General features: G+C 34.9%; 1 protein-coding gene across 1 annotated transcript in view; it reads left to right on the forward strand.

Moving 5' to 3' along the window:
* The window catches only part of DOCK7 (dedicator of cytokinesis 7), a 228,751-nt gene that overhangs the window by 180,667 nt on the left and 22,271 nt on the right, over positions 1–25,813 (forward strand). The window contains exons 36-43 of the mRNA XM_037743095.1: positions 1,686–1,820; positions 2,711–2,863; positions 11,220–11,378; positions 12,038–12,138; positions 13,226–13,418; positions 14,725–14,868; positions 18,272–18,403; positions 19,905–19,919. Coding sequence (XP_037599023.1) covers positions 1,686–1,820; positions 2,711–2,863; positions 11,220–11,378; positions 12,038–12,138; positions 13,226–13,418; positions 14,725–14,868; positions 18,272–18,403; positions 19,905–19,919 — 1,032 coding nt within the window. The remainder of the gene's footprint in view (positions 1–1,685; positions 1,821–2,710; positions 2,864–11,219; positions 11,379–12,037; positions 12,139–13,225; positions 13,419–14,724; positions 14,869–18,271; positions 18,404–19,904; positions 19,920–25,813) is intronic.

Genomic DNA, 25,813 nt, shown 5'->3' on the forward strand with positions numbered 1-25,813 from the left:
CTTCAACTGTTTCTTCATGGAGGAGAATTATAAAATCTTTATCTCCTTGTCATTCCCCTTCGTGGCCTAGTCTTGCATTTCCAAGTATCCTCTGAGTGTTTATAGTTGGGTGTTCTGCCATCATGTGAGATTCAACATGCCTGTATAGCTGTAGCTACATATACGTACACTGGGTTTATGCAGTATCTTCTGTATCCTACAGCAGTGTTTCAGGCTCTTTATCTATAATCATCTTGTTGGGTCCTAACAGAAGCCCTCTAGGTGGTATTATTCTGTTAGTAACAATGTGATATCAAACATTTATTTAGTTTTTTCTTTGTTAAACGTTGTCCTAAGCACTTTACAAATATTAACTCATTTGATCCTTCTTAACTCATGCCATTGAAACTGTAGTATCTTCATCTTGTAGATGAGAACGCTTAGGCACAAAGATGTTAAATAACTGCCCATAATGACACAACTAGTATGTAGAAGAGCCAGGATTCAAATCAGTTGGCAACATCTCTCAGATGTTTTAGTAAATAGGTCTGTCACCTATTCCTTCCACTTCTTTTCTGCTACCACTACAATGGCCGCCTGCTTCATGATACTTACCCTGTGTGCTTCCTACTATCCATTCTGTACATTTGCATAAGACTTTTCTTTTAAAAATATTTTATGGCTGGGCACGGTAACTCACACCTGTAATCCCAGCACTTTGGGAAGCTGAGGTGGGCGGATCACTTGAAGTCAGGAGTTCAAGACCAGTCTGGACAACAGGGCAAAATCCTGATTCTATTAAAAATACAAAAATTAGCCAGGTGTGGTGGTGTGCACCTGTAATTCCAGCTACTCAGGAGGCTGAGGCACAAGAAATGCTTGAAGCCAGGAAGCGGAGGTTGCAGTGAGTAGAGATCATACCACTGTACTTCAGCCTGGATGACAGAGCGAGACTCCAGCTCAAGAAAAAAAATATTTTATCATTCATTATCCTGACTAAAGTTTTAAAAATATAAAAAATTTAATATTTTGCATTGCCTAAAGAAAAAGTTGGGAAACTCTTCAGATTTAGAATGCTCTTTATAATTTGGTGTTTATTAGCTGGAGAGATGGAATAGGTCTCAGCTATTACTACAAAGAGAATCAAAAGAAGTAGTAAGTCCAAGATACCTAATTCAAGATGGTTGCCTGAGCTGCAGCCATCATGTCTATATTTCACTGTGCAAAGAAACAGCAACGACAGAGTACATTTCTTCTTTTAAGGGCATGACTCAGAAGATGAAACTTCTCTTTTGTTTACCTCTCTCTGTCGCTGGATTCAAAGTCTCCAGCTAAAAGTCAGGATTTCAAAGAATAGTTATTTGTTTACTGCCAATATTCTTTGCTATAGGCACCACTGTATTTTTTAGCTTTATCTCTAGTTATTTTCTACTGAACCTCAAGTCAGTTCAAATTTACTTACTAATTTTCCTAAAACACACCTGATGATTGATTTCCTGCCATTATATCTTGCTCCACTTTTTTTCTCACTTAAATTATATTTATTTTTTTCTCCTTTTTCTTATTCAAATCCTTCTCAGCTCCCTCTTGAAGCCATCCTAGATCTTATATTGCCATTTTTTAATCTTTTAAAAGTTTACATATTCTACCACCTTAACTAAATTGCGGGTACATCTCTATTTTATTTGTTTATTTTTAAATTGTAGACCGTTTCTGTAACAGAATCCAAAGAGAGCATCCTTGGTGGAGTGCTAAAAGTGCTACTACACAGCATGGCCTGTAACCAAAGTGCAGTTTATCTACAACACTGTTTTGCTACACAGAGAGCCTTGGTTTCAAAGGTAGGTTATTTTGTACCTGCAGTGTTGTCAGATGTTTTTCTTTATTCACAATCATTTGACACATTCATTGGTTAACATATGTAGTAATATATTAATTAATATGTGTAGTTACAATTTAAATAATAGCCTAAGACCCTTGACTCTTCTTTGCCTTTCTGCTGCTGCCTGCCTTTTGGAATTTTTGATTTATTTGAATCACCTTTAACCAGTTCTGGTTTAAAAAATAGTAATTTTGATGTGGAGAAGAGCCTGAAATTAATAGCCCATCTTAAATATGGGGCGTCTCTTGTTTTCTCTTCACTTTGTTCTGTTATTTTAAAAACTCAATCTATAAAGAATTCAATATATCAGTAGTTCAACCCACTGAAACTATTCTGTGATGAATGGAAAAGAAGATGTTTATTTGTTCAGTTGCTTTCAATATTTACTTCTTATGTTTGTTTTCCCTCAGAAATATGAATATTCTTAAATTTTGAAGATAGCTATTTCATTTTAATCATCCTAGAAGATGGAATGCAGAGATGTTGATGAAAATTACTTACATATTATTTTATAATAAATCTAAAATTTATATATGTTGATTACTAAGTGTTTTATGCACATTCTGATAGAAGCTTCACAACAATCCCTTGTAGATATATTATTGGACCTATTTTGTGGATGAGAAAACTTGTCCAGTGTCACACTACTAGTTAGTAAGTGGCATAATCAGCGTTCGAACCCAGTCTGACTCTGTGTCTCACACTATTAACCATTAGCTAATATTGTCCTAACCATTCGTTTAATTTCTGGGCTATACTAAAGATCTCCAGTTTAGGTTATATTAACATATCTCAGGAACTTTTACTGTAAAAATTCAGTGGTGGTTTGTTGGTGGTTGTGTTTTACAGTTTCCTGAACTCTTATTTGAAGAAGAGACAGAGCAGTGTGCTGATTTATGCCTCAGGCTTCTTCGACACTGTAGCAGTAGCATCAGTACGATACGGTCACACGCCAGTGCTTCCCTTTACCTACTAATGAGGCAAAACTTTGAGATTGGGAATGTAAGTATTTTATCATGAAAATTCTCTGTATTCATAATGAAATATAACTTCTGCTGATAGTTATTAAATCAGTTTTTGGGAAAGCATGGAGGTTTTTGTACATTTTAAGTGTAGTCATAGACTGTCTTGATATTTCTCATTCTGTGTATTTCTTACAAAAATCCAAATCTCTGTGTGTGTATGTATGTAAATTAGTACAAACTTAGAATATAAATGTACATTGAGCAGTTTTAAATTTTAGTTGTCCCTAAGTAAAAAGAAATAAAAGTTTAAGTATCTTGGCTTGATATTTTATGATTACATGTCACAACCTTTGAAGAATTCCATTTTTTCATTTAAGCTTTTTATTATATATTATATTCATGTGTTGTATTTTTCCTTTTTGAGTCAAATATTTAGTTCATTTATTTTTGCTCATGTAAGTATTTAAGGCTTTGAATTTTCCTTTAAGCACTGTTTTTGGCATCTCTTTGGTTGTGATATATTTCAGTTTGTATTTTCTTTTTAACCCAAAAAGTTGACTAGCCTTTTTGTTTCAAAGTTTTGGCTGGTTCCAGTGGCTCATCCTGTAATCCCAACACTTTAGGTGGCCAAGGAAGGAAGATTGCTTGAGGCCAGGTGTTTGAGACCAACCTAGGTGACTGAGTAAAACCCTATCTCTATTTAAAAAATAAAAAATAGGCCAGGCGCGGTGGCTCACGCCTGTAATCCCAGCACTTTGGGAGGCCGAGGCGGGTGGATCACGAGGTCAAGAGATCGAGACTATCCTGGTCAACATGGTGAAACCCCGTCTCTACTAAAAATACAAAAAATTAGCTGGGCATGGTGGCGCGTGCCTGTAATCCCAGCTACTCAGGAGGCTGAGGCAGGAGAATTGCCTGAACCCAGGAGACGGAGGTTGCGGTGAGCCGAGATCGCGCCATTGCACTCCAGCCTGGGTAACAAGAGCGAAACTCCGTCTCAAAAAATAAATAAATAAATAAATAAAATAAAAAATAAAAAATATTAGCCGGGCTTGGTGTCCTGTGCCTGTGGTCCCAACTGCTTGGGAGGCTGAAGTGGGAGGATCCCTTTGAGCCCAGGAGTCTGAGATTGCAGTGAGCTATGAACAGACTACTGTACTCTAGCCTGAGTGACAGAGTGAGATCCTGTCTCAAAAAAAAAACTTTTTTTTTAAGTGTTAATTTTCAGCTTTATTACATTGTGATTGTACGATATATATTCTGTTTCTCCCTTTCTTTACTGTGAATCTCTGTATTTGTGTGTCTAAATATAATCCATTTTTACAAGTATTCTACAGAAAAATCTTTAAAAAGGGGTATTTCTATTTTCAGAATATTGAGTTAAACATATACCAAATAAATACACCTTATTAACATTACTCTGTCTCTCCATATCCTTGTTTTTGTTTTACTTGGTAGAAGTAAATTAAAGCCTATAATGTGTTTGTCTGTTTCTCCTTTAGCTTTAATTTGGTGTGCTAATACTCGTAACTGTTACATCTTCTTAAGAGTTTTTTCCCTTTGGAATTTAAAAGAATCCATGTTGCTTTCATTTAAAACCTTTATTCCATTTTATTTTTTGGCCTGAATTTTATCTTTTATGGTATTAAGATCTTGACCTCTGTCTTCTTTTTAATTTGAACTTACTTTAATTACCTTTGCCTGTTCTTTAATTTGCACTTTATTTTAGGTGTGCCTCTCATATACAATGTAAGAGTTGAGTTTTGCTTTATGATCCAACCTCATACTTGTTATTATGTTAGATATGTCCTGGAATTCTATTTTATTATTGTGTTACACCTTTCTGTTTTCCCTCCCCTTTAAATAGTTGTGTTGGTTGTTTTCATCTTACATTATCTGGTCTGTTCACCTTGTTTTTGGGATGTAGTGTTTATCACATTTAGGAAAATTTCCGGTTTTGCTCTAATGGTTGCCTTTGTAGTTATATAATAACCCTAGTCCTCTATTTCTTGAGATCATGCATTCTCAACCAGGGCAGTATTACCACCAAGGGAGTGAAAATTGGTTTCTGTGGAGGATGAGAAGAATCTTAGCTTATGGTCCTCGAAAGCTCAATACTACCCAACAACATGGCATTCCTTAGTATTTATTTTTCTCATTGGTCTTATTGGGTATCACATGAGCAACATTGACAATAAGTTCATGAAAAATAAACAAAAAACAAAATGTATGTAAAGTTAGTCTTATGAAACTGGGGAATAGATGACTGTGATTGGGAGACTTAATTAGTTGCTTGATCTCAGAGTCAGTGGCAAGAGGTTGCTTCCATTGGCTGCCTTGTGAATATTACTTATATTTGATTCTCAGTGTATTCATGTGTGACTTGGGCTTTGAAAATTAAGCCCAAGAAAAAAAACTTTCCGATTTATTACTTCATTCTACAAAAGTTATTCAACCAATTTTTAATCATGTCAGTTGCTGAAAAGAAAAAATGTCAGCAGTATTTGAATGAATATCTAGTAACCAGAACTTACTTTCTTTTATCAAGCAAATGGTAAAAGTTCACTGAAATAATTTTTAAGAAATTTTTAATTGTTTTCTTTTGCTGGATAAACAGCAGTTTTGAATAGTTTAAAATATTTGATTACATTGCTACTTTTGTTTTATAGTTATATAAGTTGCTAATTTATTTATGTAATTTGATACATTACAGTTTATTTAAACTTAAAGATTATAAGTTTTTCAGAAAACCAGGCTATAAAGGTAAACTAAATATAAATCATTTTCAGATTTTTAACTTAAAATTTTAATCTAGTCATTCATAACCTTACATTGAATAAAAAGAATAAGCTTTATATTTACTTTCTTGTGTGTATATAAATCAGATATACATAGAGTACCTAAACAGATATATACATCTCTGATATTAAAATATCTTAGGGATATTAGAAAAAAATGTTCAAAAATATTTATTAGGGAGTTAATAAAGGAAAAAATACTGAGAAACTACTTGAAGCAAGTATCTGTTAACTCCCTTTAATGAACAGTGATAAAATTGCTGGTTTTCTTCTTTCTTTCCTGCACCCTATCATTCTTTGTACCTCAGTATTTTGAAAAAGCATCTTTCTTACTGTTTACATTTGTATTGCTGAATCTGCATGTACTTCACGTGATTTAATTGCTACCTTCAAGTAATGTTATTTGTTTCGTGTCTACTGTAGATAGTTAAGTGCTTCTTTTCATCTCCTCTCTCACCCTTCTAGTTTTTTTCTTGGCTGTAACATTTCAGTCTTAGTTCATAGTCTTAGTTATAAAATGAAATATTGCCTACCACCAGTTTTTTTGGGCTGTAATTGTCTTTTATTTAGCTAAATATTGTCCTCATCAAGGTTCTTAGGAGTCATATTTTCCAAGTGGTTTTTTGTTTGTTTTGGTAGAGACAGGAACTCACTTTGTTGCCCAGTCTGGTCTTGAACTCCTAGACTCAGGCAGTCCTCCCTACGTGGCCTTCCAAAGTGCTGGGACTGCAGGTGTGAGCCACCTCGCTCTGCCTGCCTCACCCCCAACCCCTTTTTAAAAATAGAGATAGCGTTTCCCTCTGTCGCCCAGGCTAGACTGCAGTGGCGTGATGGCACTTCACTGTAGCCCAGAACTCCTGGGCTCAAGTTATCCTCCCACCTTGTCCTCCCAGAGTGGTGGAATTACAGATAATAACCACTGCACCTGGCCAATTTTCCAAGTTCTTATTTGTTTAAAGTTGTCTGTACTTGTAGGACAGCAAGGGTGGTTATGAAATTTGGACAGTAAGAGTGTTTATGAAATTTTGGCCTTAGATTTTGAATAATAATAAGCATGAGACAAATCAGCACAACTTATCAGATAAAGAATACCTCATAGAAAAAAAAGGTACTTGAGTACCATTTATCTTCTGACTTTAAATATTGTTGTATTGTTGTAGCTATATTGGAAAATAGCCTGATATTTTTCTCCCCTATAAATCACGTATTTTTCCCCAGCTGCTCATGAGATTTTCTTTATATTTACAATTAAATGTCTTTTTTAGAATATTTGTCTTGGTGTTGACTGATTTGTGTTAAGTTTCTCAGGCACATGATGTATACTTTTAGTTCATTTATTTCAGAACATTTTCTTGAGTATAAAATTAAATATTTTTTTTGTTCCTGTGTTTGGAGTTTCTTTACTGGGTATCATTATACATATGTTAAATCTTTTATTTTACCTGTCATTTTGCCTTCTCCTTTTTAACACTTTAAAAATTTCATCTTCATTTCTGTTTTTTCCTTTCTTTTCCAAGTAAAAAATTTTCTTTGCCAGCTCACATGTAATCGATTATATGTTACTGTTTTCTGATTTTTGCCATCTTTCCTTGAGGTTTTTTTTTTTTATTTATTTTGTCCTGTGACAGAATTTTACTCTTGTTGCCCAGGCTAGAGTACAATGGCGTGATCTCAGCTCACTGCAACCTCTGTCTCCCGGGTTCAAGCAATTCTCCTGCCTTAGCCTCCCGAGTACCTGAGATTGCAGGCATGCGACACCACACCTCGCTAATTTTCTTTTGTATTTTTAGTAGAAATGGGGTTTCTCCATGTTAGTCAGTCTGGTCTTGAACTCCCGACCTCAGGTGATCCACCTGCCTCAGCCCCCCAACGTGCTGGGATTACAGGCGTGATCTTGAGTTCTTATATTCTGCCTTGTTGTTTTTTTTTTTTTTTTTCCTAAAGATAATATCTTCATAAATTTTTTATTATTTAAGTCAAAATATTTCATTAGAATTTTCATCTGTTTTATGACATTTGTTTATTAAGTATTCTTTATCTGGTGAGTTTTGCTGCTGTTCCTTACCTTTTTATTACTCAACATAGGATAAACTGGGTTATCTTGGCCCAGGTATTTACAGGGAGTTCCTTTAGGAATGTGTTTTTTGGCTGGGATTTTGCTATTGCAGGTACATCTTGCCTAACTGCCTAAACTTTCTGAGGATCCATCTCTGTTCAATTTTACCAGATTTTTACCTTTTTTTTTTTCCAAACAATTTTGTAACTTCAAGATGAGTTTCTTTTTTTTTGAGATGGAGTTTCGCTGTTGTTGCCCAGACTGGAGTGCAATGGCACGATCTCGGCTCACCGCAACCTCCGCCTCCTGGGTTCAAGCAATTCTCCTGCCTCAGCCTCCCGAGTAGCTGGGATTACAGGCACGCACGATCATGCCCAGCTAATTTTTGTATTTTTAGTAGAGACGGGGTTTCACCTTGTTGACCAGGATGGTCTCGATCTCTTGACCTCGTGATCCACCCGCCTCTGCCTCCCAAAGTGCTGGGATTATAGGCGTGAGCCACCGCGCCCGGCCGAGTTTCTTATATATTTATGTATTTATTAGAGACAAGATCTTGCTCTGTTGCCCAGGCTGGAGTGCAGTTGTACTCCAGCTCACTGCAGCCTCAAAACTCCTGGGCTCAAGGGATCCTCCCACCTTAGCCTCCCAAGTAGCTTGGGCTGTAGGCACACACCACCATGACTGGCTAATTTTTTTTATTTCTTGTAGAGATGAAAGATATGAGCTACTATCATACCTGGCCAAGTTTCTTACTTAGAGGAAATATTTGTTTCCCTCATTAGTTCTGAAATCTGAGCCCTGGGATTCCTCACTCTTTGCTTTCCTTTCCTTGCCTTATATTGGAACTGCTTCCTAACTTAGCTTGTGTTGACAACCTCACATTTTTCTAATAAATGGATTATATCTGACTCCTTATTTTGATGTAAATAGAGTTTATAGATTTTTCTTCTATTCACCTTTTATTTTTACATGAAATTCAGAAGTGGGAAATTGCTATCTCATACTGTCCTTTTTTTCCAGAAGCAAAGTCCTCTGACTTAACCCAGAATCGAAGAATACAGTTACTTTATTGATCTTATTTAGTTTTTGAAATAAAGTCTCTAAAATTTGACCACACTCAGTTTTCTTGATATTTTTTTTGTTATTTTGGAAAAGCTTTATTAAAAGAAGAGAGGACAGTTTATAGTATTACTGTCAGGTAGTATTTCTAAAAAGGAATAGTTAAAACTGGCATATGTTTATTCAACAGATACAGTATTATATCTGTATATTGTACAATATATTAAAGTATGGAACTGTGTCTTGGCTGCTTTAGTAGGCATTGGGCAGATACAGATAAAAGAACAGTTCTTTTTTTTCAAGTATCTTGGCACCTAGTGGGAGAGGATGAGAAAGTAACATTCATTTAATAATAGATGAATCTAGTTAAGACGGTTTGCCAGTGTTATATAAATTAAGTAAAACGTAACAGTAGATGGCACTAAGCAAGTGTTGAATAAGTACTTGGTCTTATTAATACAATGAGAGATAAGCACAGGGTACTACATAAGCACATAGAAAAATAGTTTTATGATTCAGGGATGGGTTTTCAGAAAGAAAAGATGTTTGAAGTAAGGATGAAGAATTACCCAATCAGTTGGCTAAGTGGATAGAGCTTTTTAAGTAAAGACAATGACACATGCATAATTGGAAAGGCATGGAGAAAGAGAAGGAAATGGGCAAACACAGAGGCAATTTTTTAGCACCTTTTTCAAATTTTGGGAGATTAGGTCTTACTCTATTGCCCAGACTGGAGTGCAGTGGTACAGCTTTGAACTCCTTGGCATAAAAGATCCTTCCACTTCAGCCTCGCAAGTAGCTGGCTCTACAAGCAAGTGCAACGACACCAAACTAATTTAAAAAAAAAAAACAAAAAAACAATTGTAGACATGCCGGTCTCAAACTCTGGGCCTCAAGTGAACATCCTGTCTTGACCTCCCAAACTGTTGGGATTACAGATATGAGCCACCATGCCCACGCTTTTTTTTTTTTTTTTTTTTTTTTAAAGCACTTCTTGATGGTTATGGCTGGAAGAAAGAGTAAGGGATAAAGGTGTAATTGAAAAGGCCTAAGTTAGGTCTTTTCAAATACAAATTATTTTATTACTATACTCTCAGTGCCTACTATGTAGTGTGACATATTTACTGAGTTGAATTCTTGAATTTTCTCCTCAAAACTTTGGACAGCTCCTTTGGAGCATTTTAGGGAGAGGAGGCACATGTTCAGATTTAGATTTTACAGAAAGTTTCCTGGTGCTAAGTAGAGGATAGACTGAGAGATATGAAAGAAAAAGTCACAGAGATTGATTACGAAGTTATTACAGTAATCCAGATAAGAAATTGTTAGGGTGTAAAATAAAGCAAAGGCATTGGGAATGGAGAAAGGATATACTGAGACACATCAGGAGATGGTGTGGTTTGAATTTATGGTATGAAAAATGAGAGGGGAGAATGAGTAGGGGCTGACCCCTAGATTTTTGGCATGACTCTAAGAATAGTATCTTCACTGTTTTAGGTAATCAGTAGAAAAAGAAGGTATTTTAGACATGTTGACTTTGTGGTACTTATGAGACATCCAGATGGTGCTATCTAGTAAAATATAATAGCCTGGAGCTCTACAGAGAAATAACAGCTGGTGACAGAAACATTTGTATATACTGGTTGAAGCAAAGACAAGGATGAGGTTCTTTAGAATATGTTAAGTGAGAAAAGGTTTTTGACAGAATATTTGGGAATACTAGTCTTTAGGAAGGTCAGCCAAGGAAAAACAAAACAGAAAAAGAGTCAAAAAAGAACAGGGAAATCAGGATAAAGTGGTGCCATTAAAGATAAAGTAGGAGATTTTCAAGGAGAAAGTAATGCATTTAAATATACCAAGATGTGAAGAATATTGACCAAAAAATATTGGATTAGATAATTGATATATTATCACCAGTAATCTCTTAAGAGTGATTTCATGGTAGAGAATGGTGGAGCAGAAGTGAATTTACACTAAAAAAGGAAGAATGTTAAGTTATGAGCTCTTAAAGTCATCACTCCAAAAGATTCTACCTTACATTACTTTATGCATGGTGATGTGTGTTAAATTACTTTCATCATAGTATGGATTTGATGAAATGGAATAGAGTTTAAATACTCTATCTACCATTTAAGAGTTTTATAATGTCAATTAAGCTATTTAACCTCATCTGTAGAATGTTTTATTAATAACATATGCCTCATAATAAATCAATGTAAAGACATAAGCAGAATTTCTAATTCAGCTCTGACACGTGACTTCTTAAAATCCTGTTTTGTAGCCATTATTCACAACAAAATTATAAGTTTTACATCCTTCCTAAAATAAGATTTTGATATACATATTTTATTACTTTAAAAATATTTTTGCTTAGAATGGTATTTTTTCACTAAATATACTTTTTTTTTTTTTAGCAAGGAAAATAGCAGACTTTTTAAAGCTTTCCTGTATTAACTACTGACCTGACAATTTCTCTGTTACAGAACTTTGCCAGGGTTAAAATGCAGGTAACAATGTCACTATCCTCCTTGGTGGGCACATCTCAGAATTTTAATGAAGAATTCTTAAGACGTTCTCTAAAGACCATATTGACATATGCTGAAGAAGACCTGGAATTGCGGGAAACAACATTTCCTGATCAGGTCAGAAATACTGCTTTCTAGATCATTAATTGAAATAGGCTTGTTAAATAGGCACTTTCCAAATTGTTAAATCAAAAGTTGGTTTTTGCCAGAGGATCATTTATTTCATTTTCAGTCCACACATCGTGTGCCATAGATAGGACTAAATCTTTTTGTTTTATTAAGCTACACTTCTTTTTGGAAATAATTAATGTCTTTGGTGGTTAATTCTGTGCATTTATAACAAGTAGAACAGTAGACTTGGACAGTACAGACAAAGCTTTATGACTAAATGTTCCTACTTATTAATCAAACGATAATATGCCTTAAAAACGAAAGTTTCTACAAACTACCTTTTAGTAAAATCAGAAATACAGGAGAGAATTTTTCTTTTGTATTCTCGTATATCGAGTATCCTTCTATTTTATTTCTACTTATAGTTCTGCTTGTTTCCAGGTGAAAGAACAAAAATGTACATAGTATGCTGAGGAATTTATATAAAGTTTACTACCCTTCACTTAACCATATCCCCACATACCTATACTCTACAGAACCATATCAGTATGATACAACTTGTTTTGAAATCTTTAGATATTTATCTGAAATATCTCTGAAATTAATTTGGTGATTATGGATGAACAACAATTCAAGAATGTTTTTTATATAATTATCTGCTGCAGGTTCAGGATCTGGTTTTCAATCTCCATATGATCCTTTCTGATACTGTGAAAATGAAGGAACACCAGGAGGATCCTGAAATGTTGATTGACCTAATGTACAGGTAGCATTTGTATGATTCATTTATGCTTTGTGTAAGGGACTTAGTAAGATATACAGTAAGCATTAGGTGAAAAAAATAAACACCCAAGAATGATTTGTGATTTTTCTCTATTTGCTTTATTATTTTTTTTATTTTTTACTTTTTTGTAGAGATGGGGTTTCACCATATTGCTCAGGCTGGTCTTGAACTCCTGGGCTCAAGAGATCTGCCTGCCTTGGCCTCCCGAAGGTCTGGGATTACAGGCATGAGCCAAACCTTGAGTGATTTTTCTAATGGTAGATTGAAAGTACAAATGTACTTTTTCCAGGTGACATCTTCAGATCTTCTGTGTCTCTTCTTTTAAGAACAATGCAAGTATACTTACTGATTATCAAAAACAAGAGGATATTTAAAAATATTCATAACACACATTTAACACCTTGGTGTACTGTACCCCAAACTTCCTCTGAAGGCCCATACCAATATTTTCAATGTAAAACTCAGTCTTTTAAGAAGAAAAAACAGTATATGAGTGTTTTACCATAACATTAATTACCTAATATTCAATACAGTTATGACCAAAGAGTGATATTTCTTGGGGCACATTTTGAATAATCTGTAATTCCTATTGTATTAACAACGTAATAGATACAATAGTAAAACTTAAGAATTTTTATCTGTCATATGATCCTATGTTCTTACAATTTTGGGGTTCATTAAAAGCACAAATAAAACAGTTTAATCTCTTTGAAATACAGGTGATGTGATAAAAAGTACTTTTTATAAGTTTTCTTATTTTCCCTGTATTTCTGTAATGGACACATAATATTTCATACTTTTTCCCTTAACTGATTATTTCCTTAATGATCAGATTTTAATATGGCCTATTTCTTTTTTGCCTTCCCCGCCCCCTCAACTGATATTATCCATTCCATGGGCCGCAGTTGTTTCTCTAAGCCTGCACAATGACATTTTCATACTACTTTAAAACTACATAGGTTGTGCATAGTGTCAAAAACCTATCTAGGTAAACTCTGAGTGAGCCATCTAAACTCCCGCCCAGCTTGGGAAGCATATGCTAACTGAGAAGAATTTCTGTTCTAATTAGAATTGCCAAGGGTTACCAGACCTCTCCAGATCTGCGATTGACCTGGCTGCAGAACATGGCTGGCAAGCACTCAGAACGAAGCAATCATGCTGAAGCTGCACAGTGTCTAGTCCACTCAGCAGCACTTGTTGCTGAATATTTGAGCATGCTAGAGGACCGGAAATATCTTCCTGTGGGATGTGTAACATTTCAGGTAGGAATCTTCCATAGCACTGATAATTGAGAGGGAAGAAACTTTCCACAGTTTCTTACATCTGAATTAAGAAACTTTCTAGTTTCTTACCTCTGAATTGTCAGTGCTATGCTTATTTATTCTCTTTGTCTTTACTGCTTTGTAATCAGTTATGTACTTTAACATCTATGAAAATTTATTACTGAGAATCAGAATTCAGTAGAAATTCTTAATTGGCTTTTACTTAACATAGCAGACATACCAATATTCTCCACTCTCGGCATAAAATACTAGTATATTTTATGACTAATACAATGACTCACAGATGAGTTTCCTTCTAGTAGGGTACATAGCTCTGACCCACTAGTTGAATTCTTTGCTTACCAAGAGTCAGTTCTGCTTTGCTTTTCTTCAAAACCTGTTAATGGTAGGTTTAGGATATTATACAATTTAGTTAAATGTTATGTCTTCTAATGAAATCAGAATGCAAAAAGGAAGTTATTATTTCTCTGAAAAAAAAATTGAATGTTTTGCAAAGACTCAGGAAAGATGAATCTCCAAAATAATTGCTGTTGAATTAATTTTGGACCAGACAAATAAATTAGGGGAGGGGGGACTCCTAAAATTCTAGAATAATTTGATAATCTTTTAAGTTCAAGCTTTCACTCAAAAGAAACAAAAACTTGAAATCTTTAAAAAGAATGTTGCCTTATGGGTATTTAACCAAGAGAGATTCCGTGGAAATCTGATCTGGAGACCCATACACACAAAGAAAAGGCCTTAGATCAACTTCAAAAGTTGATAAATGAGTGTACATCTACTGTAAATGTTTAGGCTAAAATAACATATATATGTATCACTTCTTTTTTAGAAATAATGGCTGATCGCAATCTCATTAAATAAGAGGGCTTTTATTATACCTGAGTTTTTTAAATAACTCAGTGTATATTAGATAAGCCGAGACCATTTTTTTTACCTTAATTTCTCTTATAGTTTTGAGAAGATCAATTAAATAAATAAATAAGAAAGACTATTGATGTCTCCTTTGATGTCTTATGTTATATTACTGTTTCCTTTAGCCCATGATTTTTCTTAATTTTCTTTCATACAGCTTTTTATTAAGAGAAAAGTTATATAGTAATGGCATTTTCATTCTATTGTCATCTTCAAAGTACAGAAAGTTTTTGGAGATTTATCTTTTACCTCACTCTCCTTTTTTTTAACCTAACCTGATAGTTATAGTTTATCCTGATATTTCTTCTTATACATTTTTATGCTAGAAAATTAATTCCATTTCAAAAACCTTTTCAATTTATTTTTTCCCTAGAATATTTCATCTAATGTTTTAGAAGAATCTGCAGTCTCAGATGATGTGGTATCTCCAGATGAAGAAGGTATCTGCTCTGGAAAATACTTTACTGAGTCAGGACTTGTGGGATTACTGGAACAAGCAGCTGCTTCTTTCTCTATGGTAGATGACTCTTGTTAATTCTTTTTCTACAATTTCATACCTCTAATTATCAATGACATGTATATTTGTTCTCTCTGTTTTATGACCCTACTTTTCTTTAAAGATAATTTATTCTGGACCCGGTATGGTGGCTCATGCCTGTAATCCCAGCACTTTGGGAGGCCACGACGGGAGGATTGCTTGAATTCAGGAGTTCAGGACCAACCTGGGCAACATAGTGAGATACTGTCTCTACAAAAAATTAAAAATTTGCCAGGCATGGTAGCTCATGCCGGTGGTCCCAGCTACTAGAGAGGCTGAGGTGAGAGGATTGCTAGAGCCCAAAAGGTTGAGGCTGCTATGAGCCATGATCATGCTGCTGCACTCTGGCCTAGGCAACAGAGTGAAACCCTGTCTCCAAAAAAAAGTTTGTTTTTTATTCCAAGTCCCTTAAAAACTATCTAGGAGTAGATTTTCTTGCTAGATTCATTGTTGGCTTACTCCTTTTCATCTTAGTAATCTGTCACTTCCCCCAGTGTTTCAGTGTTTTGGCTCACGGTAGCCTCAAACTCCTGGGCTCAAGGGATCCTCCTCCTCCTGAGTAGCTGGGAATACAGGGGCACAGAGGTACACCATCACACCCCTCTAATTGTTTTATTTTTTTGTAGGGATGGGGTTTCACTTTGTTTCCCAAGCTGGTCTCAAACTCCTGACCTCAAGTTATGTTCCCCCGATCAGCCTCCCAAAGTGTTAGGATTATAGGCATGAGCCACTGTGCCTGGCCCCACCAGTGTTTTTTATTTGCTTGTTATGAACCAGCATGTAATTTGCTTTTATGAACCAGCATGTAATTTGCAGCAGATATTTTTTGTTTCATAAAACTTTTACTGCCAAACATTTTCTAAAACAAATTAAAAAACAGAGCAAAACAAAACAGAAAGTCTCTGAGTGATATGTTACTAGTTGGCAGAGTGACAGGGCTCTGTAAATAGAGCTTGTCTGTTGGATGAAATGGAGAATCTTTCCAGTTTGTTGGGCATTGCCCTGGTGTCCAGGAAAGTTAAGCCACTCATTCTGTTGGTTGCATAGTAATCCTCATTAGGTAGTTATTGGAGGCCTGGACCTTACTCTTTAGTTTTATGAACTGCGTCTTGAATTTTTTGCCTGACTACACTACCATGCTATAACCCCAGTCTCGTTCCCTTCCATGTCTATGTGAAGAATTACAGCAGTCAGATGGAACCCAGATGGGGTGTTTATTGGAGAAGGAAAAGATAGTTAGCTGAATTCATGCTTACCGTCTTGAACCATGTTGGTAGGGTCCCTTACTTTCTCTGACGTTTCTGCCGAATGTTTAGTGTCTCAGCACCAAGGTTTGGGAGACACTGAGGTTCATGTTAGGATAAGAGAGAAGCTTGAGGTAATACGCAATGCTGCCTTCCTTCCCCATTTGTACTACTGTTGGAAATTGGCTCTTTCTTTACCAGGCCTTATCCCTATCCTGCAATATATTGGTTAAGGGTACTTTTAGAAGGCATACTACCAAAGTTCAAATCCTGGCTCTGCCATTTAGTAGTTGTGTTGCTTCAGGCACAAATTATTTAACCAGTTGGTGCCTCACTTTTCTTGTCTATTAAATACATCTAGTAATAGTACCTACCTCATAGGAATGTTGTTAGGATTCTAAGTAAGTTCATGTATGTAAAGTGCTTATCACAGTGCCTGGCTCCAAGTAAGTACAAGTGTGCTTACTGCTACCATCATTTTCATCATTATTGACAATTATGAGACCCTTAAGAGTCTTTTTGCAGAGTTAAAATATTAGGTGTCAATCATCTTTTAAAATGTTTGCCTTTAAGGACCTTGACCATTCCAATTCCTTCCCTACACTTGTCTAAGCTAGCATGGGGAAAGGTTTGGGTTTTTTTTTTTTTTTTTTTTTTTCATTGTTGGTATGTTTTAATTAATATAATTGTGTGTTTGTGTGTGTAATTTTAATAATTCACANTTTTTTTTTGCCATTGATGGAATATTTTAATTAATATAACTGTGTGTTTGTGTGTGTAATTTTAATAATTCACAGTAGCACACTTAGATTGGGGGACAGTAACCTATATTATTAAAATTATTTTACAGTTGTATATAATTATAAATTATATTCTTTTTCAATCTGATTTTAGTTAAAATAATTACTGGGGCATTTTAGTTACTCTAAACATATTTCACTTTTACAGCTACATTATTGTTTAAATATACTCCTACGAACTTACTGGGAAATATAAGGACCATGTATCTTTCTTTGGGAAAATATGTTTGCTGATCCATGAAGCAATGAGGACTCAATGGCTTTTGGAAAATATCTCTCTCTTCTCTTACTACAGCACCAATCCATTATTAAGGATAAGGGATGGGCCAAGCCCAGTGCCTCACGCCTGTAGTCCCAGTGCTTTGGGAGATTGCATAGTAATCCTAGGATTACTGTGCAAGATAGGAGGATTTCTTGAGGCCAGGAGTTTGAAACCAGCCTGCTCAATGTAGCAAGACTGCCATTCTCTACAAAAGATGAAAAGATTAGTTGGGCATGGTGGTGAGCACCTGTAGTTCTAGCTACTTAGGAGGCTGGGGTGGGAGGATTGTTTGAGTTCAGGAGTTCAAGACTGTAGTGAGCTATGAGGACACCACTGCACTCCAACCTAAAGAACAGAACCAGATCCTGTCTCTTATTAATAATAATAAAAATGGATAAGGAATAGAAGACTAATACAAACACATCTTATCTCTCACTCTGATTATGTGGTTATAATTATAGCAACCACTGGCTAACTAGCCCACAGTGAAAGAAAATCTGGTGGCTTAGAACTCTCTATATTTTGTTAAAGATTTGTGATTTTTTTCATAGGAGACTTACAATAGGAGATTGCCTGTATCAACTTAATATTTTGGAAAAGTAAATGATTTTTGTTTCCCAGGAGGCCATGGGTTATCTGATTATAGGAGAATTGGGTACCTGTGACCAGTGTAATATTAAATTTCTTTTTCCGTGTCTGCAAAAGTTTATATGCATAGATAAGTATACATGCACCCATTAAGCTTAGTGAAGCAATTATTGGGCAGATAGAAGGAAAATGCCCAATTCAAATTATACAAATATAAATATGCACATGTATGTATGTATATATATTAATACACACAGACATACACTTATCTACATACATGCCCATTTATCTAGAGGAGATGACACATTGCAAAATTCTTTCATTAAGCCTTAATACAGTTAAAAATTAGTAGTATTTGTTTTTATTTCCTATTGGAAAAGCTTCAGTGGTATTATCTTAATAGAAATATTGTGAATTCATATGTTGTAATTATTTTCTAGTTAATGTAAAAGAAAGAAACGTCTTATATAAGTCTTTTTTTCTTATAGGCTGGCATGTATGAAGCAGTTAATGAGGTTTACAAAGTACTTATTCCTGTTCATGAAGCTAATCGGGATGCAAAGAAACTGTCCACAATTCATGGTAAACTTCAAGAAGCATTCAGCAAAATTGTTCATCAGGTAATGATTCCAATTTCTAGCTTCACTGTAAAGGGAAAAAACTGTCTGAAGGCATTAATGTTTTGTACTGATGTCAAACTAGATCCCATGAAATGACCATTTTAATCAGACTACAAATGAATGGTCAAAATGATAGTTCATGGCCAAAGCAAAACTCATTAACAAAAATGAATTCACCTAAAGTAAATGGTGATCATCATAAACTTTCCACATAGCTTTTTTTTTCATTTTTGAATTATTCCTAATTAGCAAGTTTTTAAAAATTGTGATTTATTTTGTTTCACAATGTAGATCATAATTGTGTCTGATTTTAAAATTGATAATCTATTTTGCTGTGAAAATAGTTTTTATATTTAAGCTTTTTAAATGATGTGAAACTTTAATAAACTACTAATATTTGTAATGACTGCAACTGAACTTTATTTTTCCTAGATGTTTGCATTCAATCATCCTTTGATATATTTTAATTCAAAAATATTTTGTGAAAATAATGAATAAAATGGTTGACTTAATGTATATTTAATTCTAATAGTATTTCATTATTTAATCTTTATAGTTGATTATGGAATCTACATATTACCACTAAAATTAGAATCAAATTAAACTTGGTTTTAAAATGAAGTACACTACTAGCAGTTGATTTCTTTGAAACTAAATCCTTGGCTTCACTGAAATACTGCAAAATATCCTGAGTCTCCTTTTCCCCCACTTTTCTGTTCCCTTCCCCATGCTACCCTGCTGTTACCGACTGCTGCCAGTGTCAAAGGAAGTGGATTATGACTATCCACCTTTGTATTCAGAATTAGTCCTACTTTGTTATCTATCAGCTTGACCTCCTCTTTCTTGAAATGAATTAAGCTGTTCTAAATGAACTGATTAACCTGAAAAGCCTTTGACAGTCTAAAAGTAGGGCTGCTATCCTGTTATGTCAGGACTTTATTGTCATCTACTAAAATGTTAAAAGTTGCAAAATATTGATTAGGTTTCATGACCATAAAATGTGGGTCTTTTAATAATCAGTTGTACATATGCTATTGCAGGAAACTCATCCCAGTTTCTAAAGCTGTAAATTGCAAATTATAAATGTTAGGTCTGGAATATTTAGAGCTACTCATTTCTGAGAAACTTTCATCGATTTGTGTCATTAGCATTTGAGCAGAGTTGCAATTTATATTTTAATTTATCCTGGATACTTAGCAAAGTGCATCTCACCTTAGTTAGAGATCTCATTTAAACATATGGAATAAGCAGCTGACTCTCTTTCTCCAAAATTTGTACTTTCACTTAAAGTTTTTAAAAGGCAAAATTTTAGCCACTGGGTTTTGAACAAGCAGTTTATAAAATTATTGCAGATCTTAAGTAAATGAATATGCTGTTTAAAATATCCTGCTGTCTTCTATTTGTGGAGAAGAATTTATGGTATATGGTACCTTTGGCCTTTTTTTGTTCTTTTTAAACAGTTTTTTATATGACCTGCCCTTTTTTACTTTTTATTATACAGAGTACTGGCTGGGAGGTAGGTAATGTTTTAGTTAGTTAAAGACACTAATAGATTGATTTTATCAGATTTCTTATGCCAATGCTTTGCCCACATGTGCTAGCTGTGGGCATTCTGTTGCTGTCTGCTATCAACTGAATTCATTAACCAAAGAAATTTTGTTAAAATACTGTAAGTTATTTTAAGAAATATCTTATTATGAGGTTGTAGGCAGTGCATGGAAATCCATATGTTACACTAATGAGATTCTTTGGTAAATGAGCCACTTTGTCATCACTTTAGTTTTTATCCTTTGAAGCATTTCTTTCATCAACGTTTATACACAGATTTCTTTTTTTAACCATATTGTTTCACCTCATTTTACAGAGGTCGATTTATGTGTTATTGCTCAGAGGTGTAAATAGAAAATACTATATTTCGTCTGATCTAAGATGGCATCAATTATAAAGCATACTAGTATTTTATATGCCTTTGAAAGGAAAAAAATCCCTGTATATTAAATCAGGATATCCTATCAGTTGAAAGATGAATGCTAACTACAAACATATTAAAATGTGGGCCAAAAAAGTACATCTTAGAATTGATGAGATCCTGTATTAATTTGATCTTAAGTCACTTCACCTTGAATATAAGCAAATTCATTTTTGTCATTTAAATTTTGTTGGGGAGAGGGATAAAGAAATTAAGAGAACTTTTAATTTAACTTGACCTCATATTCTGACAGCATTTGATATATTATTTGATAAGATTCATGAAAAGTTATATGTAAATAAAATCTTACCTGAAAAAAATGCCAGGAAGAATTGATTACCATTGTTTTAAACCTTTCTGCAAAGGAAATAATTCCATAAAATATGCCTTAATTTATTTTGATGAGGTAAAGCAAGGTAGTAATATTAATAAGTCAGGTTTATTTAAAGCTAGGTATATTTGTAAAGTCGTGTGCTTTGCCTCTCACTTGTAGTCAGATTTATGTTGATCAAACAGCTTAGGCTTCTCTGTTTGGGTTTGCATTTCAGTCCTTATTTTGAGACCCAGATAGAAAACTTGGGAATAAATGTTACTACTGAGTTTTCTTCCATTTCTAAAATAGTACCCAAGTCTTATTTTTGTTTAGATGAAGCCAGTACTCTTATAAATCTACCTTAATTCTCCAGAATAAATGTGTATGACTGTATTAATACTCAAATTATAATGCTCATTCCTATGGCTCAGTTGAGACATGCATAAAGAGATTTGCCATGGTTATCTATGAATGGTAAAATTCCTTTAAAATTTCCTAGCATAAAATAGAATTAGTTGAAAATTAGGCATAAAAGAAGATATTGAAACCTCTGAGCAGTTTATTAGTAGTTTCTGTGATGCTAAATCGACCCCTGAAAGGTATAATTTTCACTGGTTATGACATTAATATCATTCTGACATCATGTTTATTGCATGGTAAAAGTCTCACAGACTTTATTTTCTTGTTTATATACTTGTCACTACCTTTTACTGGACCTTTAGCTTTGTAGCTGCTAAATTTGTTGCACGTTTGTTTTTTGCTTTTCCTTTGTAAAACTTAAATGGATGCCTGCATTTTTAAAAAATGTGTTTTCTACCATTTGCTGCTTATTTGTTTTGAAATTTCTGTAATTAAAATGCTTTCTGTTTTCTCTTCTCTCTTGTCCCTGGTTGCTGACCCTACTCCCTACTTTTACTATTGTCTATTGTGGTAAGTTCTCTCTTGTGTATATTTTTCTTTTTGACTCTATGAAAACTTCAGTAATTTTGTTTTTTCTAAAAGCTATGTTTCCTAGCTAATTTTCTGGTATTCTAATAGAGCTCTCACTGGATTGAAGTCCAATAAGGATAATCTGTACATCGTAGAAAGGCTCTTAGAATTGATAACTTGCTCCCTAACTTATAGGAAAACCTCATCTGGGCTTATATATTAGTTATGTGTTTCATTTTTTTTATTATCCTTCTTGATTTAGCAGAGCTTTTTAGGGGTGTGTGTTTGTGTGGGTGTGTGTGGATGTGTGTGTAAAAGATAACTCTAAAATTTAGTATTTTGGTAAAGTGTTTACCATGCAAAATAATAAATCATGAACCTTTCAGGAATCATGTGGCTGTTATCTCCTCTGCTAGTTTCAGTTCTTTAATGGCTGTTTAGTGCTCACTTTTATTTTTACTTTTCCCAAAGTATTTTTGTATTTCTTGAAACAATAGGAAGTAAAAACATGTTTGTTGTCATTTAAAATTTTTGTTTATGAAATGGGATCTTACTCTGTTATTCAGGCTGGAGTGCAGCAACACCAATATAGCTCACTGCAGCCTTGACCTCCTGGGTTCAGGTGATCGTCCCATCTCAGCCTCCCGAGTAGCTAGGACTGTACGCACATGCCACCAGCTTTTTTTTTTGTATTTTTGTAGAGACAGAATTGTGCCATATTGCTCAGGTTGATCTCAAACTCCTGGGCCTAAGCAATCCACTCACCTCAGCCTCCCAAAGTGCTAGGATTACAGGAATGAGCCACCACACCCAGCCTAAAAGCATGCTTTGAACATTTCTTTTTTATGATGCATATTTAATTATTTTTAGCAGAAAGAGAAATGTTAGATTTCTATATGAAAATTTTTGTAACCATTTTCTATTTTTATGTGTATGTATTTATTTTTATAATTATGTTCGTACCAGCCTGCACAACATAGCAACACCATCTCTACGGAAAATAAGAAAAATTAGCCAGGTATGGTGGTGTGCATCTGCACCTGTACTATCAGCTACTGGCGAGGCCGAGGCAGCAGGGTTACTTGAGCCCAGGCATTCACGACTGCAGTGAGCTGTGGTGGTGCCACTGAATTCCAGCCTGGATGACAGAGTGAGACCCTGTCTTAGGGTTAAAAAAGAAAAGTTTGTTCATTTATCAAATAATGACCAATTTGTATGTAGAAGTACACTAATGCAAGTTTAAATTTTCCAGAAAAATCAATCCTCAAATAGTGATAACATAGTCATGTGACGCTTTTTTATTTTCTTCAAAGATCACAACATAGTTCTTTAAAGAACACTACTACTCGGCTAGGCCCAGTGGCTCACGCCTGTAACCCCAGCACTTTGAGAGGCTGAGGCGGGCGGATCACCTGAGGTTGGGAATTCGAGACCAACCTGACCAACATGGAGAAACCCTGTCTCTAGTAAAAATACAAAAAATTAGCCAGGCATGGTGGTGCATGCCTGTAATCCCAGCTACTCAGGAGGCTGAGGTAGGAGAATCGCTTGAACCTGGGAGGCGGAGGTTGCAGTGAGCCAAGATCGCGCCATTGCACTCCAGCCTGGACAACAAGAGCGAAACTCCGTCTCAAAATAAACAAAAACCCCCCACTACTTTAGTGAAATATATCTTACATTTTCCAGAAAGGCTAGAGAAGATCTCTACTAGATACCTAAGGAAGTATAGATTACCTTAACTTTAAGATTGACACATGCAAAATAACTATATCTTAACTCTTATTATTGCACTGAATAGACATGAAAGTGAGCCAGTATTTTGGTTTTTACATGTTCAGAAATACCAGCCATAGTTCTGGCTCAGTGGCTTCTGTTGGATTTTTATTTTCTTCAACCCACACTAAAGCTGAGTGAAATAAAGTAACTCATCCAAGCAATTAAAAGAGCAGAATTAGAAATAGTAAATTATAATGAGCAGGGGAATTAACTCTGAAAGAATGAAATGAAATAAAAATTCTAGAGCAGAGCGTAGTGAAAACAAGTACTTTTGGATAGTTGAGTGACACTCAAATGTGACACTCTAAAGAAGAAATGAGAAGCAGGTCAGGTGCATGGTCCACACCTGTAATCCCAGCACTTTGGGAGACCAAGGTAGGAGAATCGCTTGAGTCCAGGAGTTCAAGATCAGCATGGGCAACATGGCAAAACCCATGTCTCTACCAAAAACAACAACACAACAACAAAAAAATTGCCAGGGCATGTACCTGTGGTCCCAGCTACTTGGGAGGCTGAGGTGCGATTATTGCTTGAGCTGGGGAGGTAGTTTGCAGTGAGCCAAGACCACGCTACCATACTCCAGCCTGGGCGCCAGAACGAGACCCTATCTCAAAAAAAAAAAAAAGATCTCAGAACATTGTAGGTATAGAACATCCGTGAGCCTTTACCTCAGGAAGGTGAAGCTAGGTATGAATAAAGTTAAGGAAAACATAGTAAATGGGAAGAATCTTAATATCTCTAAGAGGAGATATTTTCTGGTAGTTAGTGACTCTCTGATGGCTGGTATAGACCCATAACTGAGTGCCTGATAAGATACACCATACCACTGGTTTTTTTTTCTGCCCCTTATGCTACATTTGAGAAGAAAAAGAAAGATATGAAAGCCCAGTGTGGTGGCTTATATCCATAATCCCAACATTTTTGGAGGCTGAGGCGGGAAGATATCTTGAGACCTGAAGCTTGAAACCAGCCGGGGCAACACTGCAAGATCTCTTCTCTACCCCACTGCCACAAAAAAAAAAAAAAAAAAAAAAAAAAAAAAAAAAAAAAAAAAAAAAACAAACAAAAAAAAAAAAAAAAAAAAAAAAAAAAAAGCCAGGCATGGTGGTGTGCACCTGTGGTCCTAACTACTTGGGAGACTGAGACAGGAGGATCACTTAAGCCCAGAAGTTCAAGGTTACAGTGAACTATGATCACACCACTGCACTCTGGCCTGGGTGACAGAGTAAGACCCTGTCTTTTAAAAAGAAAGAAAAATATGGACAGCAAGTATTTACTATGTAGCTGATATTAGGTGTGGTTTCTTTTTTTGGGACTGGGACATATAATGGTCAGAAATGTCCTTCTGATAAGAAATGGAGTATGATATATCTTGGAAGAATGTGTTTTGTTGATAAGCCACCAACCTGGTTTTATGCTGAAGTATAAAGGAAGGATATGCAAGCATGCAAAAATAATTGCAGTAGAGGATGCTGATATAATATAGAAGAAGACAGAACATAGGGAGGGAGGTAATCCTTAAAAGAATTACTTGAGGAAATTCGTAAGAATTCTCATGAAGACACCAGAGAAGTGGAAGATAGTTCAGGGGTTATACTAATGACCTAGTATTTATACCAGTATATGAAGAATATGGGGAACATAAATCTTAATTAAGAACTTGGAGTCGAGTGTCAAATATTTAAGTTTAACTTCCTGTTCCACCACTTACTAATAGTGTGACCTTGAGCAAGGTACCTTTCCTCATCTATACAATGAGGGTTAATAAAATGGAACCTATCACATAAAGTTGTGATAACAATTGATATAATACATGTAAAGTGGTTAACCAGTGTCTAGCACATAGTAAGTACTCAAAAAATGTTGGAAGTTATCTTTGTTGTTGTTACTATGATTTTATCATGATTACTATTACAAATCTTAACACTATTTGGTTAATAAAATCTAAGAGGTTTTACATTTCCAAATTGAGACCTATGACTAGAAGTGAACTGGTAAATGTTCTTTAAGAGGAATAAATGTAGTAAAAGAAGAGAGATGACCATTGTGAGAAATATTGCCATGCCTATATGGAAATCAGTTAACTTAAAAGAAGCGTAATGGAAAACAACTGGGAGAGGATAAAAGAAGTTAGAGAAATGATGTCACTGTGGAAATAAACAACTAGTTCGTGCTAAATAAAGACAACAAAACTAAAATAGATTTATGATATATTTTTCATAGAGATTTGAACAATTTAGAAACATGGTAGATGGATTTCTTTGTCCTGGACATAGTTTTATCACCCAGAAGATTGTGGAAGCAATAATTAGAATTGCTAAGGAAGGATAAGCTGTAGTGTGAGAAGTTTGGAAAGGATTCATAACAGTAAAGAAACGTAATGGTAGAAAAACAGGCTATCTTATAGGAAAGTTTTTGTTTG

Source organism: Cebus imitator, unplaced genomic scaffold (assembly GCF_001604975.1).
Source record: "Cebus imitator isolate Cc_AM_T3 unplaced genomic scaffold, Cebus_imitator-1.0 Scaffold135, whole genome shotgun sequence".
NCBI lineage: Eukaryota > Metazoa > Chordata > Mammalia > Primates > Cebidae > Cebus > Cebus imitator.